The sequence below is a fragment of the Sarcophilus harrisii genome, chromosome 5 (genome assembly GCF_902635505.1).
Source record: "Sarcophilus harrisii chromosome 5, mSarHar1.11, whole genome shotgun sequence".
NCBI classification, from domain to species: domain Eukaryota; kingdom Metazoa; phylum Chordata; class Mammalia; order Dasyuromorphia; family Dasyuridae; genus Sarcophilus; species Sarcophilus harrisii.
Genome location: NC_045430.1, coordinates 270,687,496 through 270,703,910, shown reverse-complemented (window position 1 = coordinate 270,703,910; position 16,415 = coordinate 270,687,496). Strand labels below are relative to the sequence as shown.

At 42.0% G+C, this 16,415-nt stretch overlaps 1 protein-coding gene across 1 annotated transcript in view; it reads right to left on the bottom strand.

Moving 5' to 3' along the window:
* The window catches only part of CPVL (carboxypeptidase vitellogenic like), a 100,042-nt gene that overhangs the window by 35,395 nt on the left and 48,232 nt on the right, over positions 1 to 16,415 (bottom strand). The window contains exons 8-11 of the mRNA XM_031940511.1: positions 15,776 to 15,898; positions 15,082 to 15,213; positions 12,591 to 12,689; positions 11,571 to 11,744 (exon numbers count right to left, since the gene is read on the bottom strand). Of these exons, the coding sequence (XP_031796371.1) occupies positions 11,571 to 11,744; positions 12,591 to 12,689; positions 15,082 to 15,213; positions 15,776 to 15,898 (528 nt within the window). The remainder of the gene's footprint in view (positions 1 to 11,570; positions 11,745 to 12,590; positions 12,690 to 15,081; positions 15,214 to 15,775; positions 15,899 to 16,415) is intronic.

The following is a 16,415-nucleotide window of genomic DNA, read 5'->3' as shown; positions in this document are numbered from 1 at the left end:
AATTAGTGCAAAAAGGGAAGACTCTGCTTGGGACAAAATAGCTATCTTCTGCTATCGGAAGGGCAGAGCAATTTAGTCCTTAGCTAATCAATATTTATTAGGTACTTACTCTAAGTCAGAGCTGGCAAAACAGAAAGGATGCCGAGCAAGGCAAAAGCCAGTCTGCCCTCAAAGCGATTACATTCAGATGGGGGAAATAACATGTGAAAAATGGCTGAAAACCTGGAGGAGTTGGGGGGGGAAGGGGAAGCTACCCAGCAATTTGCTTCATTCACTTCCATACTTCTTTGCTTAGTAACTTTGAGAAGTGTCCAAAGGCTTCTCCAAAAGGCCCAGGGGATCCTTGATTCACAAGAGGTCAAAGGAACCCAGAAGTGGGACAGGCTGGGGGAAAAAGTAGTTCGTTGTTCCCACACCTTGAAGATGAAACCAAATGACTTGTCTATGAGGCTGAGGAGGAAGGATTCTTCTCGGTTCTACTCTTCCAACTCCCAAAATTGGGATTCTTTCCTTCTTGCTTCCCTAAGGCTGATTCCATGAGTTCCCGGAGCCATCTCTAGTTGATTTATCTCTGCACTGGACCCAGATGGCTCTGGAGGGGAAAGTGAGGCAGGAGACCTTACCCAGTCCTCCCTCACTTCAGTCCAATCCATTTACATGTCATGGAGTCACTTCTTTGAGAATGAAGGAAAACACCAAGAGTGTGGCCTCCTAAAAGCTTTTATCTGCCAAGTTGTGGTTAATCATCTAAAGACGGGGCCGCCTTCTCTGGGAGACTGGTGACTCCGATCCCTGAGGGGCAGCCGAGCACATTTTTCTTGACATCAAGTGTAAATGATTCTCTAAGTAGCTCCCTCCATCCCACCTACCACTGCCTTCTGGGGGCCGGGCCAAATGTGAACCTTCTGGCATTTGAGAGCCCCCCAAAACCTGAAGCCTGGTGCTGTTCTGCGGACCAAACTCCTCCATTTCCTTCAACCACCCCCATGAGCCTTCCCCTATCTAAACTACTCTCCACTCCCCTACCCAACTTATTAGCGTCCTCCTAAATGGTCGTGCTGAGAACTGAGCCCTGAACAGCTCATATATCCCGTCTGAGGCGGAGCACGGCACCAGAATCGGCTCTTGTGCTTGGAAATCCTCTCGGTCAAATCTAAGATCACTACCTTGTCCAGGTTCCGTATTTCACAAGTGGGCCTTTGGGCCCCTAAAACTGTCAGATTTTCTTCAGTCAAGCCGCTCTTAAAGACACTGCACTCCCACAATTCTCATCTGTGAGACTGACCGAAGCCAAATAAATGACTTGACATTTATCCTGAAAGAAATGAATTCCCTTATTAGATTTATCCCAGGGTTCTAAACTGTCAAGATTCTTTCAGATGTTTACTTGGTCATCCAGTATCATGGGTTACTCTCATCAGCCACACGAGACTGGGAACCACTGTTCTCTCCCCTTACTGGAGCTGGACGGAAGGTCAGATTCGGGCTGGGCCTTCAGGCCTGTTAAATGTCAGCAGGTTCTCTTAGCCGTCAGGACTCAGCCTTGCCTCCTTGGCCAGATTTATCAGGGAAGGGTTTCGGGGATGTCAGCGGCACACGGAGGAACGCTTTGTTTGTCAGAAGCACATCCCTGCTCTCCCCCCATTTGTCTGTTCATCGAAAAGGACACTTTCAAGGGCAACAAGAACACGCTAAGGGGAGTTCATGGGGGGGATGCTAAAGCTCAGAAACATGAAGACCCCGATGGGCTGAGACTTAATGGGCTGTGGAATGATGAGCGGCCGGGCGATGGAACTTTATAACCACAATTTCCTGACCGGATGAACTCTTAAACAGACAGAGAGAAGCCCAACCCCCCAGCAACAAGACCTTTGAAAACCGAGCCCCACACGGCAAGCCCAGCATTCCAGAGGGACCCCCACCACATCTCGGGGGCCTCTCCAGCATCTCTCTGGGAAACTGGAGCAAACCAGAGTTTGCCATCAATGCCTGCTTCTGTGGGGAAAACCTTCTGGGGCCTGCACCAGAACTGAAGCGTCGGGACTGACGTGATGAGCCGGAAAGGGAAAACACAGCTGCTGAAAAGGCTTCTTAGGAAGCACGATTTCCAGTCAGAAAAAGAATTACGAAGAAGTCTTCATGGAAATATCATCAGCTCATAGGAGCTGGAAAACTGAACACACACACACACACACACACACACACACACACTCACACACACAGTCACACACACACACAATCTCACTGCCAAGTTTACCTAGTTAGGAAGTACACTGGTTAAGGGCATTGAATCTGACTCAGGAAGACATGAGTTCAAATCCAGTCTTAGACACCTTCTAGCTGTGTGACCCTGGACAAGGCACTTACACTGTATACCTTGGATTGTTCACCTGTAAAATGGAGATAAGCACCTACCTCCCAGGGTCCTAAGGATCAATGAGATAATATCTGCCAAGTGCTCCGGCAAACTCCCCAGCACTATACAGATGTTGTTACTATTATTATCTATGACATAGGAAAGTACAGGGTTGGTGGACTAATGGTGTGGAGGGAGAAAGGATGGGCACAGGTGCAGAATGAGTTTTAATTAATTAGATTCTTATGCAGAGCAGAGAGTTATGGGGGAATCCTTTGGAAGTCAAGGGAAAAAAGAAATCAGTAAAATATGTATTCTAATAAAAGACTGGTCTTTGACTTGATTGGTTTGTTTGCCTGTTTGGTTTTTTGGGTTGTCTTTTTTTTTCTATTCTATAAAAGATATCATTAGGAAATAAACAGAGTTCAACAATGTAAACTCTAGATTCAAATCCCGGTCTTGTCACTTATGATTTCTGTAACCTTAGGCAAAAATCATTCAACTTCTTTGTGACTCAGTTTCCCCAACTATCAAAAATGAGGAGGTTGAATTACATGACCTTTACGGTCCCTTAAAGTTTAAATCTATCTTAAAATGCATTCATAAAACATTTTCTTTTTCTTTTTTTTAAAGAAAATAATATCATAGGTCACAGTCAATGAGATAGCACGGGATGAATTTGGTACTGTCCCAACTATTGTTCTGTGTTACACATGGACAGACTCTGAAGGTATCATGTATCTTCCTGTTCTCCAACAACCCAGTCCTTGATTGTCATTCTGAAGGTGCTTGTGCATATATTTATTTCCGTTGCTTCAAGAGCCAATCAGTTTTTGATTATTCAAGCTGTGGGCAATTTATAGCAAATTCTGAATGCCAGCCTGCTCCCTTTGGCATCTGGCATCTTTACGGGCAGCCTTCCCTGCCATTAGAGAGGGCACCCTCTGGGAACATAAGCCAATTTTAATAAGAGTCTAAACAAAACACTATTATGAAGGTCAATCTGCCGGAAAGAAAAAAATATCTAATTTTTTCAAGACTAAATCGACCTTATTTTTGGATGATCCAGTATTTATGCTATCTACATGCTGCTGCTTTCTATTAGTAAAGATAATTACGAACTGAATATCTACATCTATTTATCACTATTTACTTTTGAAAATGGAGAGTTATATACTAAATGTCAATAACTGACGGCATGTTACCAGCCCAAACCAGCATAAATTCATTCATTTAACAAAGCTGAATTAAGAACCTACTAGTGTCGGGAACAGTGCTCAGAAGAGAATGATACAAAGGCAAAAATAAAATGGCTCCAGCCTTCAAGGAATTTACATGCTCTTTGGGAAAACGCAAACCAAAATAAATACTAAATACAAAATAGATATGGAAGAAAAACAATCGCCAAGGGAAGTGTGGTGTCTACCAAGGGAGATCAAACTAGAGCTCTCGGGGAGGAGCTTGGGAGCTGAGTTTCAAAGCTGGCAAGGGATTCTGAAGGGAACGAGCCCCCATGGAGGACAGATTGTACTGTCAGGCAAATGGATGGAATGAAACAATCATAGGAAAGACACTTTGGGGAACGTGTAAACATGAAAAAGGAGGCAGCACGGGCGAGGAAAGAGAACAAGGGCTAAATTCTGTGTGGGCCACTGAAATTGAATTTCAGCTAAGAAATCCATCTACAAACGGAGGCAGTTGGATTAATTAGCTTTAAAGGTCTCTGCCATTCCTGATTCTAGCATCCTGGGATGCATTGGAACTCAGAGTTATCTAGAACTCTCTATTCTAAAGGCATCTTCCCCTCGGTCCCTGCCCTGCTGGGAGGAGCCCCAGCTCAGGACAACGCAAAGGCGTGATGGCCAGTATGGAACTGTGGCCATCTGCATGACAGCAGTTACTCTCAGCTCCTGGATTCCATGAGAATAGACATTTTTGGAAATGGAGTGTGTCCCAGCAATAGGAGTACAGAAAGAAATGGCAGACCGCTCTAGTACCTCTGCCAAGAAAGCCCCAAATGGGGTCATGAAGAGTCAGATCAGACCGAACAACAACAAGACTGGTTTGATGCTCAGGAGATGCTCTCAGACAGTCAACAGTTATTAAGCACCTACTATGTGCTAGGTGTTAGGACACAACAAAAGGCAAAAGAAGTCCCTGCTCTCATAGAACCACAAAGAAGAAGCTTCCACACCATTTGCATGGACATGGTTCCTGAAAGGTCACCACTGGGCTTTGTGGCATCAACTGTGACCCTGACCTAGTGATGTCATTTGGGTCCTTTTCGAGGGCAAAGGACACGAACCAACCACCAGATCACTGCCCCCTCCTCGAGCCCTTGTCCGGCAGGCTCATCAAAGTCAACCAGGCTCCCCACCCCCCAATCCGGCACAGCTGAAAAGTGCTCATCCCTCTTATCACCTCGAATCAGAAATTCTTACAGGGAAGGGACGATGTCTTCATCCAGGTGATGCCTCATAAAGGAGTCAAAAGACCTGGACTTGAACCTATCAATTAGTCAGCCAATCATTCCTCAAGCATTTATTAAGTACCTACTAAGCACCAGGCATTGGGGAGAGCTACAAAGGCAGAAACAATCTCTGCGCCTACAATTTATCAAGGAAGACCACATGCATGCATGCATACATGTATGTATGTATGTATGTATATAATACATGCACAATAAATACAAAATAATGTGCAGTGAAGAGAGCAGGAGCGCCCTAACTCCTGGGAGCATCGGAAAAAGCTTCACATAAAGACTACAAGACATCTGCTAGAAAGCCATCTTTCGCTGGAAGCCTTTCCCAGTCCCTCTTAATTTCCTGGTTCTCCTCTTTTGTATATATTTGCTTGCAGTTTGTCTCTCTCATTAGAGTGTAAGCTCCTTGAGGAAGGGCCTGCTGTATACTTTTTGTATCCCTATCCCTAAGCACAGTGTCCCAGTCTATGACAGATGTGTGATCTCAGGCAAATCACTTTATCCTTCTCAACCTCGGTTTCCTCATCTATAACATGGGATAATAATTGTTGTTGTTATATAATAAAGATGACAATAATACCTAAACTAATCTATTTATTTAGCGCTATACCAATCAGACTCCCAAAAAACTATTTTAATGACCTAGAAAAAATAACAACAAAGTTCATATGGAAAAACAAAAGGTCAAGAATTTCAAGGGAATTAATGAAAAAAAAATCAAATGATGGTGGCTTAGCTGTACCAGATCTAAAATTATATTATAGAGCAGCAGTTACCAAAACTATTTGGTATTGGCTAAGGAATAGATTAGTTGATCAGTGGAATAGAGTAGGTTCAAGGGATAAAACAGTCAACAAATATAGCAACCTAGTCTTTGACAAACCCAAAGACCCCAGCTTTTGGGATAAGAACTTACTGTTTGATAAAAATTGCTGGGAAAATTGGAAACTAATATGGCAGAAACTAGGCATTGATCCATACTTAACGCCGTACACCAAGAAAAGGTCAAAATGGGTTCATGACCTAGGCATAAAGAATGAAATTATTAATAAATTAGAGGAACATAGGATAGTTTACCTCTCAGACCTGTGGAAGGGGAAGGTCTTTATGACCAAAGCAGAACTAGAGATCATTACTGATCACAAAATAGAAAATTTCGATTATACCAAACTGAAAAGTTTTTGTACAAACAAAACTAATGCAGACAAGATTAGAAGGGAAGCAATAAACTGGGAAAATATTTTTACAGTCAAAGGTTCTGATAAAGGCCTCATTTCCAAAATATATAGAGAATTAACTCTAATTTATAAAAAATCAAGCCATTCTCCAATTGAAAAATGGTCAAAGGATATGAACAGACAATTCTCAGATGAAGAAATTGAAACTATTTCTAGTCATATGAAAAGATGCTCCAAGTCATTATTAATCAGAGAAATGCAAATTAAGACAACTCTAAGATACCACTACACACCTGTCAGATTGGCTAAGATGACAGGAAAAAATAATGATGATTGTTGGAGGGGATGTGGGAAAACTGGGACATTGATTCATTGTTGGTGGAGTTGTGAACGAATCCAACCATTTTGGAGAGTAGTTTGGAACTATGCTCAAAAAGTTATCAAACTGTGCATACCCTTTGATCCAGCAGTGTTACTACTGGGATTATATCCCAAAGAGATTATAAAGAAGGGAAAGGGACCTGTATGTGCACGAATGTTTGTGGCAGCCCTTTTTGTAGTGGCTAAAAACTGGAAACTGAATGGATGTCCATCAGTTGGAGAATGGCTGAATAAATTGTGGTATATGAAAATTATGGAATATTACTGTTCTGTAAGAAATGACCAACAGGATGATTTCAGAAAGGCCTGGAGAGACTTACACGAACTGATGCTGAGTGAAATGAGCAGGACCAGGAGATCATTATATACTTCAACAACAATACTAGATGATGACCAGTTCTGATGGATCAGGCCATCCTCAGCAACGAGATCAACCAAATCATTTCTAATGGAGCAGTAATGAACTGAACTAGCTATGCCCAGAAAAAGAACTCTGGGAGATGACTAAAAACCATTACATTGAATTCCCAATCCCTATATTTATGCACACCTGCATTTTTGATTTCCTTCACAAGCTAATTGTACAATATTTCAGAGTCTGATTCTTTTTGTACAGCAAAATAACGTTTTGGTCATGTATACTTATTGTGTATCTAAGTTATATTTTAATATATTTAACATCTACTGGTCATCCTGCCATCTAGGGGAGGGGGTGGGGGGGGGGTAAGAGGTGAAAAATTGGAACAAGAGGTTTGGCAATTGTTAATGCTGTAAAGTTACCCATGTATATATCCTGTAAATAAAAGGCTATTAAATAAAAAATAAATAAATCTCCCTTTTCAGAATTAAAAAAAAATAATAATAATTGTTGTTGTTATTTATTGTCAGTCCCGTGGGACTCTCCAGGTCCCATTTGGGGGGTTTTCTTGGCAAAGACACTGGAGCAGTTTTGCCATTTCCTTCTCCAGCTCATCTGACAGACGAGGAAACCGAGGAGAACAGCAGGTGAGTGCCTTGCCCACTGACAGTTACTCTGGGAACTCTAAAGCATCACAGACGGGTCAGTCACGAGGACGGTTACTCGTCCCCAGAGCGGTGTTGAAGCAGCCTCGCTGGCCATGGGAGTGACCCCAAACCGTCCTGTACTATTTCTATGAACAGAAACTCTCTGTGGCCTTCAAGGACCATTTAAAGCTGTCTTACATAAATGTGCACTAAGGGCCCTGAGGTCTGAAGCATCCGGGCCGCTCTGTTCTGCTGCACACACTGCAGTTCACTGCGGCTGGCATGGGGGCCACTCACCTTACAGCTCCCTGGGGCCGAGCTTCCAGCTGAATAAACCAGCTGGGAAGGAAGCAATCCCTTGTCTCCATCCAAAGGGACAGCTCACTGGCCCTTTTCCTTTATAAACAGCAAAGAGCTTTTCTCCCCAGGCCCAGAACTGCCAAATCATGGAGGGATCTTGGGCCCCTCTCACTGGGAACCGATGCAGGGTTTAAAAGATTAGAACTCTCTCACAGACACACGGACTGCAAAGAGGACTAGCCCTAGGTCTGGGAGTTCTGAGTCCAATCCCGACACCTTCCAGTTTTGTACGATCCCGACTCCCAGGCAGCTCTCAGGATTAGCAGGGACACACAAGGTGCTGGTTGGTAATAATGGAGATGTCCACACCAGGAGCTCTTAATGAAGATAAAATTACAGCTCAGGACAAAAAACAATCGAAACAATTTCTAAGCAATGTGACTATCTGGAAGAATAACCGGTATTTATAAAGCATCTGAATGGAGACAAATTGCTTTATATCCATTATCCTGACAATTTAAAGGCAGTGGTTTTATCACTATTTTAGAGACAAAGGAAAGAGGTAAGGCTTTTTAGTGATGGTTATATCATCGTAAGCGGGAGGCAAACTCCTCAAACAGCCATCTCCAAGGTCCAGTTCTTTTACTATTATTTTCTCAACAAGTTCTTCAACATGTTGAAGACAGCTCATTTTTACCATTAATAACTGGGCCATAATCCTTCAAATATTGTAAATTATTATAATTTATTTTATTATAATTTAATTTAACATATTTTATTTAATATATTTAATATTTAACATATTATTTTATTGATATAGTTCTATTATTAATTATATGTATTATTATATATTATATTACATAATTAAATTATTAAACATATTTAATATTATATGTATATAAATTATAACTTAATTAATTAGTATCATTTTAATTACTGGCCTGCTAGAGATAATTGTTTTCCCCAAGAAACTACATTTGAAACCTAACTTATGACACTGCCATTTTTTAAATGCATTTAAAAACCTAAATGCTGCTGTGAACAAAAGAGGTAGCTGGGGAGGACAGTGGATGGAAGCCTGGACCTGGACCCAGGAAGACCAGAATTTAAATGCAGACTCAGATACTTCAAGCTGTAGGACCTTGTCACAAAGCATTAGCCACAAAAGGGGAATAATAACAACATCTGCTTTCTGGGGTTGTTGCAAGGACCAAATGAGACAATAATTATTAAAGTGCTTAGTGCGGTGCTTGGTACATTGTAAGCTGTACATAAATGTTAGCTATTATTATTAAGGAGGAAGCTAGATGACTCAGTGAATAGAGCTCTGGGCTTGGAAGAGGGAGTTCAAATCTGACCTCAGATACTTCCTAGCTGTGTGACCCTGGACAAGTCACTTTAACCAGTTTGTCTCAGTTTCCTCATCTGTAAAATGAGCTGGAGAAGGAAATGCAAACCACTCCAGGATCTCTACCAAGAAAACCCGATGGACAGTGTATATAGTATGCCGTGTATCCACAACGTGTAGTTCACGACTAAACTTTATCATGATTAAAAACAGAAATGGAAAGCCCTCTGCCAAATACCTTTTTAAAGACAAATATGTTTCTAATACTCAACGAATGGAGGAATAAAGCAGAGAGTGTGCATTATTTTTGCCCTTAAATTCCCAGCATCTGGTATCTAATATACATAAGTGGGCATCTTAGTGAACATTTATTGATTGTCTGATTGATAAATCTCACGCAAATTTTTTTAAATTCTTGCAAAGAGACTATAGAAATACAGTCAGACCATAATTCATTAGGATTAAGTTAGATTCCTGACTGGAGTGTAGGCAAACACTTATTAAACACCTACTATGTGCCAGTTACTAAGCCAAGTGCATTACAAATATTATCTCATTTGATCCTCACAATCCTGGGGATTTTCTCCATTTTACAGATGAGGAATCTTGGGTAAATAAAGATTAAATAACTTGCCCAGCTAGTAAATGCCTGAGGCCATATTTGAATTCAGTTCTTCCTGACTCCAGACCCAGCTCCATCTACTACATTAACTAGATGACTTTGGAGATTCAAAGACGGTCCAAAATTAGCAAAACAATTCAAATAAATTAGTAAAATAAACAAAGATGGCAATAACTAAATGGGCATAATAGCTGCATAAGAAGGTTTAAAAATTCAATATACATTTATATTACAAATCCTAAAAAGCACTGGTTAGCATAGAAAGGCCCTTCTTTAGTGGTATCAAAAGTATAGAAAGTGGGGCAGCTGGGTGGCGCAGTAAATAAAGCACCAGTCCTGAAGTCAGGAGGACCTGAGTTCAAATCTAGCCTCAGACACTTAACACATCCTAACAGTGACTCTGGGCAAGTCACTTAACCCAAATTGTGTCAAAAAAATAAAAAGAAGCATAGAAAGTATTTAAAACTGAGAGTTAGCACTCTTGTAGTAGAGAAACACTAAAAGATTTCCAAGTACAAACAGGGGTAAAGTAGGGACGCCCCTCTTCACTGTTACTTGAGATAGTTTTAGAGATAAGAGAACAAAATCCAACTTATGAACCTTAGCAAAGAACACAAAACTGGCCTTATTTGCAAACAGCATGATGATGTACTCAGAAAACCTCAGAGATTAGTGAAGAAACTGAGATTAATACAGTGGTATGGTTTCAGAATACAAAACGATTCCATAAAATTCATCAGCGTTTCTATAGGGTGCTTACAAACACTAGGAAGAAATAATGAGAAGAGAAATTCCATTCCATTTCACTACAAAAGAGTAAAATCCTAGAATTTCACATTGAGAAGGACCACAGAGGAGATATGGTCCAACTATAGTTACTCGGGAATCCTCTTTACAACATTCCCAACGAAAAGAAATAAATAAGTTTTTGGTGGAAGCCTCTAACGGAAGGCAGTCCATTATCTCCCGAGGTGGATGATACCACTTTTGAACAGATCTAATCATCAGAAAGTTTCTTTTATATTGAATTAAAATTTATCTTCTTGCAATTCTTTCCCTGCATATGCAGAGTGTTGTGTTAAGGACATGATAAATGGAAAAAAAACCCCAAGAATCTCAACTCTCAGGAAACATACTGGAGAGGACAAGAAATGTGTCTACGTGAAATAGAAGGGACAGGAAAGGGAAGAAAAAGGCAGAGATAAAAGATGCTAAATTCATAGAACATCAAGTAGGCCAGAATGTCTGGACAGAGTAATACAAGAAGAGTTTAGCCAGATTTTAAAGGGCTTTAATTGAAAAGCTGGGGGGTTATTTCCTGTCTCAAGTGAATAAGTAAGTATTCACTGATTTTTCTTGAGCAGAAGAACACCACTGGGAGATTTATTCTGTAAGAAAATAACACCAGTAAATGTATGGAGAACATATTGGAGAGGGAATGACTGGGAGCCAGGGGTCTAGGAAAGAAGGATAGTGGGAAAAAGTTGCATATGGGAGATACTGTGGAGATAAAATCGATCCCACTTGGCAACTGATTGGTAATGGAAGCCTGGGAGAGAAAAGAGCTAAGGATGATGATACTGAGATGATGAATCCGCGTTAACCGCCAAGTATGGCGGCACTCCTGAGAGAATTATGTGGCGTCCCGGCTGAGCAAGCTTTCTAAGCAAAACATCCAGGAGAGAGGGAAAGGGAAGGGAAAGCTTAATTAAAGGAAAGAGTAGCATTTAATTCCAAAAAATCAAAAGTTTGTGGTTGGTTTGTTTGATTGAAATACCATAAAAGAGAAAGAAACAGCAGGATGTAAACTAAAAATACGCCTTCAGACAAAAGTCATCCTTGTCCTGGGTGATTTCAGAAAGGCCTGAAATGGGCCCTAAGTGGAACGCTTCCCTTACCCGGTAGTTATTCATGATCTCGGTTAACCATGGCTTCACCGACTTGAACCAATCTGCCCACATGTGCTTTTCCACTTCAGAACCATCATGAAAAGTCAAGTTGCCCACATGGATGGCTCGTCTCACTTCTGGCTTGGATAGAAAATACCCAAAATATTTTTCTTCTTCTGGTTCCTGAATATAAAGGGAAAAGAAGCCTAAGTAAGTGTACCAGCTTTTGTGTCAGATTACTCTCTAATGATAATAGTAATAATAATAATAATTCCCTCAAACCCTGAGTGGACAGTATATCCAAGGCATTCTGTTGGGCAGAGGGGACACAAGAGAGGCTTACATACTATCAGCTTACACGTGCACACGTATAAGCAAAGTAAACAAAAGGCAGTAGTGTTTTCTTGGGTAGCTAGGTGGCACGTAGTGCCCAGAGGACTGCACCTGAAGTCAAGAAGATTCAATTTTCTCAGTTCAAATCCAGCCTCGGACACTTCCCAGCTGTGTGACCCTGGACAAAGTCACTTAACCCTGTTTGCCTAAATTTTGCCATCTATAAAATGGGCTGAAGAAGGACACGGTGAACCACTCCAGCCTCTTTGTGAAGAACACCCCAAATGGGGTCACATCAGACACGACTGAAGCAACTAAACAATAGGGAAGACCCTAAGTTTGGGAAAAGGGAGCAGAGAGAAAAGGCCACGTATTGAAGGTGGTATCTGGGTTCGGTTGGAAGAAAGTGATAGATTCTAAGTCAAAGTGAGGAAGAAAGACCTTCCAGGCAGAGGGGAGACTTAGGAAAAGGCTCTGGGGGTTGGGATGCCCTTTGTAAGGAGCCCCAGCAGGGCCGGTCTGGCTGGACTTCAGAGTCCATGAGAAGAAATAATATAAGCGTAAGAGAGGGGATGCAGATGCAGGTGGGTCTCCCCCAATTCCAAATCTAGTCCCCTTTCTAATACACAACCTTTGTTAAAAGTCTAAATGTGCAAAACGACTATTTGTAGCTCTAACAATGAAGGAAGTAATTACCTGACACTGTAAAAAGTTAAAATAATTAGAACATCCTGTAGAATTCTGGAAGTACGAAGGAGAACTTGTTAAGTCACCGTTCAGCAGGTTATCAAAAATCTAGGGAGAGGAGAGAAGAATGGGTGAGACACGTGCAGGTCAGAGGGACAAACTCTTCGTCCACTAATGTGTCGTAATGAAGGAGCCTCAGGCCTGGGAGACCAAGGAAGGCCCTCCTCCTTCACGCTGACTATGTGACCCTCGCCTAATTCCTCCCTAAGCCACAGGGGAATGCTGCTGTGCCAGCACTCGGGCTACCAGCGTCCCTTCTTCTGCCATCAAGGCACGTTAAAAACCGGCCTCCGAGTCAGTGAAAAAAAATCCGGAAAGGATGCACTTATCCCATAGACGTGATGGGAATGTGCGTGGTGGTAGCCACTTCCGTACTCTTAAACCCTGGGGGGAGTGGCCAAAAATTCTTATTTTTAATATGATGGAAACCCTCGTAGCTTCTGGGAATAAGCCGGTACATCTGCTTAATTGGGCAGCTAGGTGGCATAATAGAGCACGGGGTCTAATGTCTGGAAGCCCTATCTTCCTGAGTTCAAATCTGGCCTCAGGAGCTAGCTGGGTGAAGTCACTGCAGCCTGTTTGCCTCAGTTTCCTTCTCTGTAAAATGAGCTGGAAATAGCAAAACGCTCCAGTCTTTGTCAAGAAAACCCTAAATTAGGACATGAAGTGTCACACATAAGTCAACAACAACAAATTAATTTCATTCAAAGCTTGATTTTTCCAAAATTATGGATTTAGAGCTAGATCTGGTCCAGCCTCATTTTAGAGATCCAGAGACAGAAAGAGCCAAAAAAGCCACTAAGTCCGACCCTAGTGAAAATGGGGTAATAGGGCCCAGAGACAACACAAGCTTTCACAGGATCACCAGATGGCAAATGGCAAAGGCAGACTGGAATCCGGACCATCTGACTCCAACTCCAGGGCCCCTCCTGTCTTGTTGGGCTGCTTCTAACTCTTGGGCTAAATAAATAACATTTTTGTTCTTCCGATGTCAGGAAACCACAAGTCTTTGTGTCTCCCAGACCACCTTGTGTTGGGAAGGCTTCGGCCTGTAAGTTGATGGGCTCCAGCCATCAGAGCAGCCCCCTCCTGTTTCCATAAGCCACACAACAAAACCAGGTTTGTGACACTATGAACACACGTGATATTTTAACAGGTTAAAAGGACTAGAGTCTTCTAGCCAGTGTCCAGTGGTCAAAGGCCCCACAGGCATTTTGGGGGGACCTCAGTTTTACTTGAGTTTCTGTGAATTGTGACACACAATGGGCTTGCAACTTAAGAAGTTCACCCTTTTATAGAGCTGGAGATAAGTCTGTGTTGCCCATCTTTCTCTCAGGGCATCTGACACCGGCTACTTGGGCCTCAATGGGACTCACCACCGATATATACATTTTGTGCCATCCCAAGAACACCCTGAGTTTGAGGCATCAGGCCCAACAAGACTAATCCCAGGAGGCAGAGGGTCAGATAAGCCATAATAAATAAATAAAATCATTGAAATCCTGTTCTACATGCGCTAACTAATGTTAATATGTTTAATGTAACCTCCAAATCATCATCCACTTGTCTGCCTACACGCTGCGCCTTCCTTTCTCTCCCGAGCAGAATGTAACGAGGGCAGAGAGCTGGTTTTTATTTGATCTTCAGAGCCCCAGTAACTTCTGTAGTACTTCAGCCCCAATAGATGCTTAATAAATGCTCACTGCATAAGACCGGATTAGATTATGGGAAGAATGCTCTAAAGGGAGCCGTTAAAATATAATCTATTTTCCACAGACATTTGATTTTTTTGCACGTTATTACTCTTCTTCGCATTGTAAAAATCCTATAACTAAAGTACTTCTCTCCTTGAATTTAAATAAATCCCAAAGGTCATTCACATTGTTAAAATAAAAAAAATAAAAAAAAAAAAACAGCTGATGTCAAACAGCATTTAAAAATAATGACAAACAAGAATGGTGACAGATCTCTGTGTCAAGGCCACGTCTGCTACATTTTTAACCATCTTTGTTAATGACACTGGGGACACGGGACACGTGTAAACCAACAAATCCTACCTGAGGCTGGATCCTTGTTAACAGATCCAGCGTTTACAGCGTATGTTCAAGCACACGCCTCCGGGTCCTAGGCTACAGTTTTCCTGATTTTCAAGTGTTAGGTTGTGCCTTGGGGACCATACAAAGCATTAAGAGGCATCGAAGCAGTTTGCTCAGCAAACACTGGATGATATAAATACTCCAAGGCAGTCACAGGCCATAAGACAGAGAAACGTGGACAGCACTTTTTGGGATTCCCTCTCTGTCCATCCCTTCCACGGCATCGTGGGCGCCATCTTTAATGAGAAAGGTCCAAACCCCCTTCCCTTTTCTTCCCCATGACCCCTACTTTGCTCAGCTGCTTTTGATTATTCAGGGGCAATTTGGGGCCCTTGGGTACATACTTCAAAGGCTTTCTTCCAGTTCTCCTCCTTGATGTACTTGATGGTCTCAGCACATTGTTTCTGGAAGTATTTTTTCTGCTTCTCATCTAACAAACCGATGTGGTACAGGAATCCTGCGTAGCCTCCTATGATCTGAGGCAGCAGGCAGACAACAGCAGGTTTCAAAAAAAGATGAGAGGATATTGGGGAAAATTATTTTTTCAACACCAGATCAACTAACATCAACCAAGATGTTACAACAACAATCAACACTTTGAATCTCTCTCTCTTTCCCCCTTCCTTCTGTCTCTCTCTCTCTCTCTCTCTCTCTCTCTCTCTCTCTCTCTCTCTCTTTCTCTGTCTCTCTCTTTTTTCTCCCTTCTGTCTGTCTCTATCTCTCTCTTTCTCTCTGTCTCTGTCTGTCTGTCTGTCTCTCTCTCTCTGTCTCTCTCTGCCTTTCTCTCTCTCTCTCTCTCTCTCTCTCTCTCACACACACACACACACACACACACACACTCCAGCAGCTTGATGCCATGAAACATTTGGCAAAAATTAAAGATATAAAGGCATTAAAATGTCAACTGGGAAATATTAATTCCTTTTATCAAGTTAGCACTGTAACTTCAGAAAGCATTCCATCTAATTAAAGAGGATTTCCCTTCCTATTGAATCACAATAGAAGGGGGGGTCAGGGGAAGGAAAAGGTAAGACTCACTGTTTCTGGATCCGAAAAGCCATCGCCAATAGCAACACCTTTCAAGTTGATCTTGACCTTGGCTGTGGGATTGAGGAGATGGATGTAATGGGCAATGGCAGGCACATATTTCCCTGCATAAGACTAAAGAGAACAGGTATTATAGAAGGTGGAAGGCTTATTTAGAAATGCTCCCAATCTAATACAGCAGATCTAAAACTGAAGATGTTCACATGACTGATAGGCTAGGTAAGTAGAAAACAAGGACAAATTAGCTTTCTTTTCCATATCATATATTGAAATGCTCTTTTTAAAAACTTCTCTTAAGTTCCATCTTAGCAAAAGAAGGTGAGCTTCTTGCGGGCAGGAGGAAGGCAGGCCCTTTTTGTCTCTCTTTCTCGATGACAGCACCTGGATGAGAGTGGATTCTTCCAAAGTATGCTTGCTGATTACTTTAGAACTGTAGCTTCTAAGGGGAAGGAAGGCTGGAGACCAGCACCCATTTTATAGATGAGGAAAAATGAGGCTTCCATGTCCAAGGGAATTGCAAGCAAGATCTGGGCTAACTTCTATGATTCTACTTTCCACTGTCCCACCATGCTCCCTTTGTCTCTGAATGCTCCTCGGCGTGGGGCCATATAAGATGGCCAGTCAGAGGCAG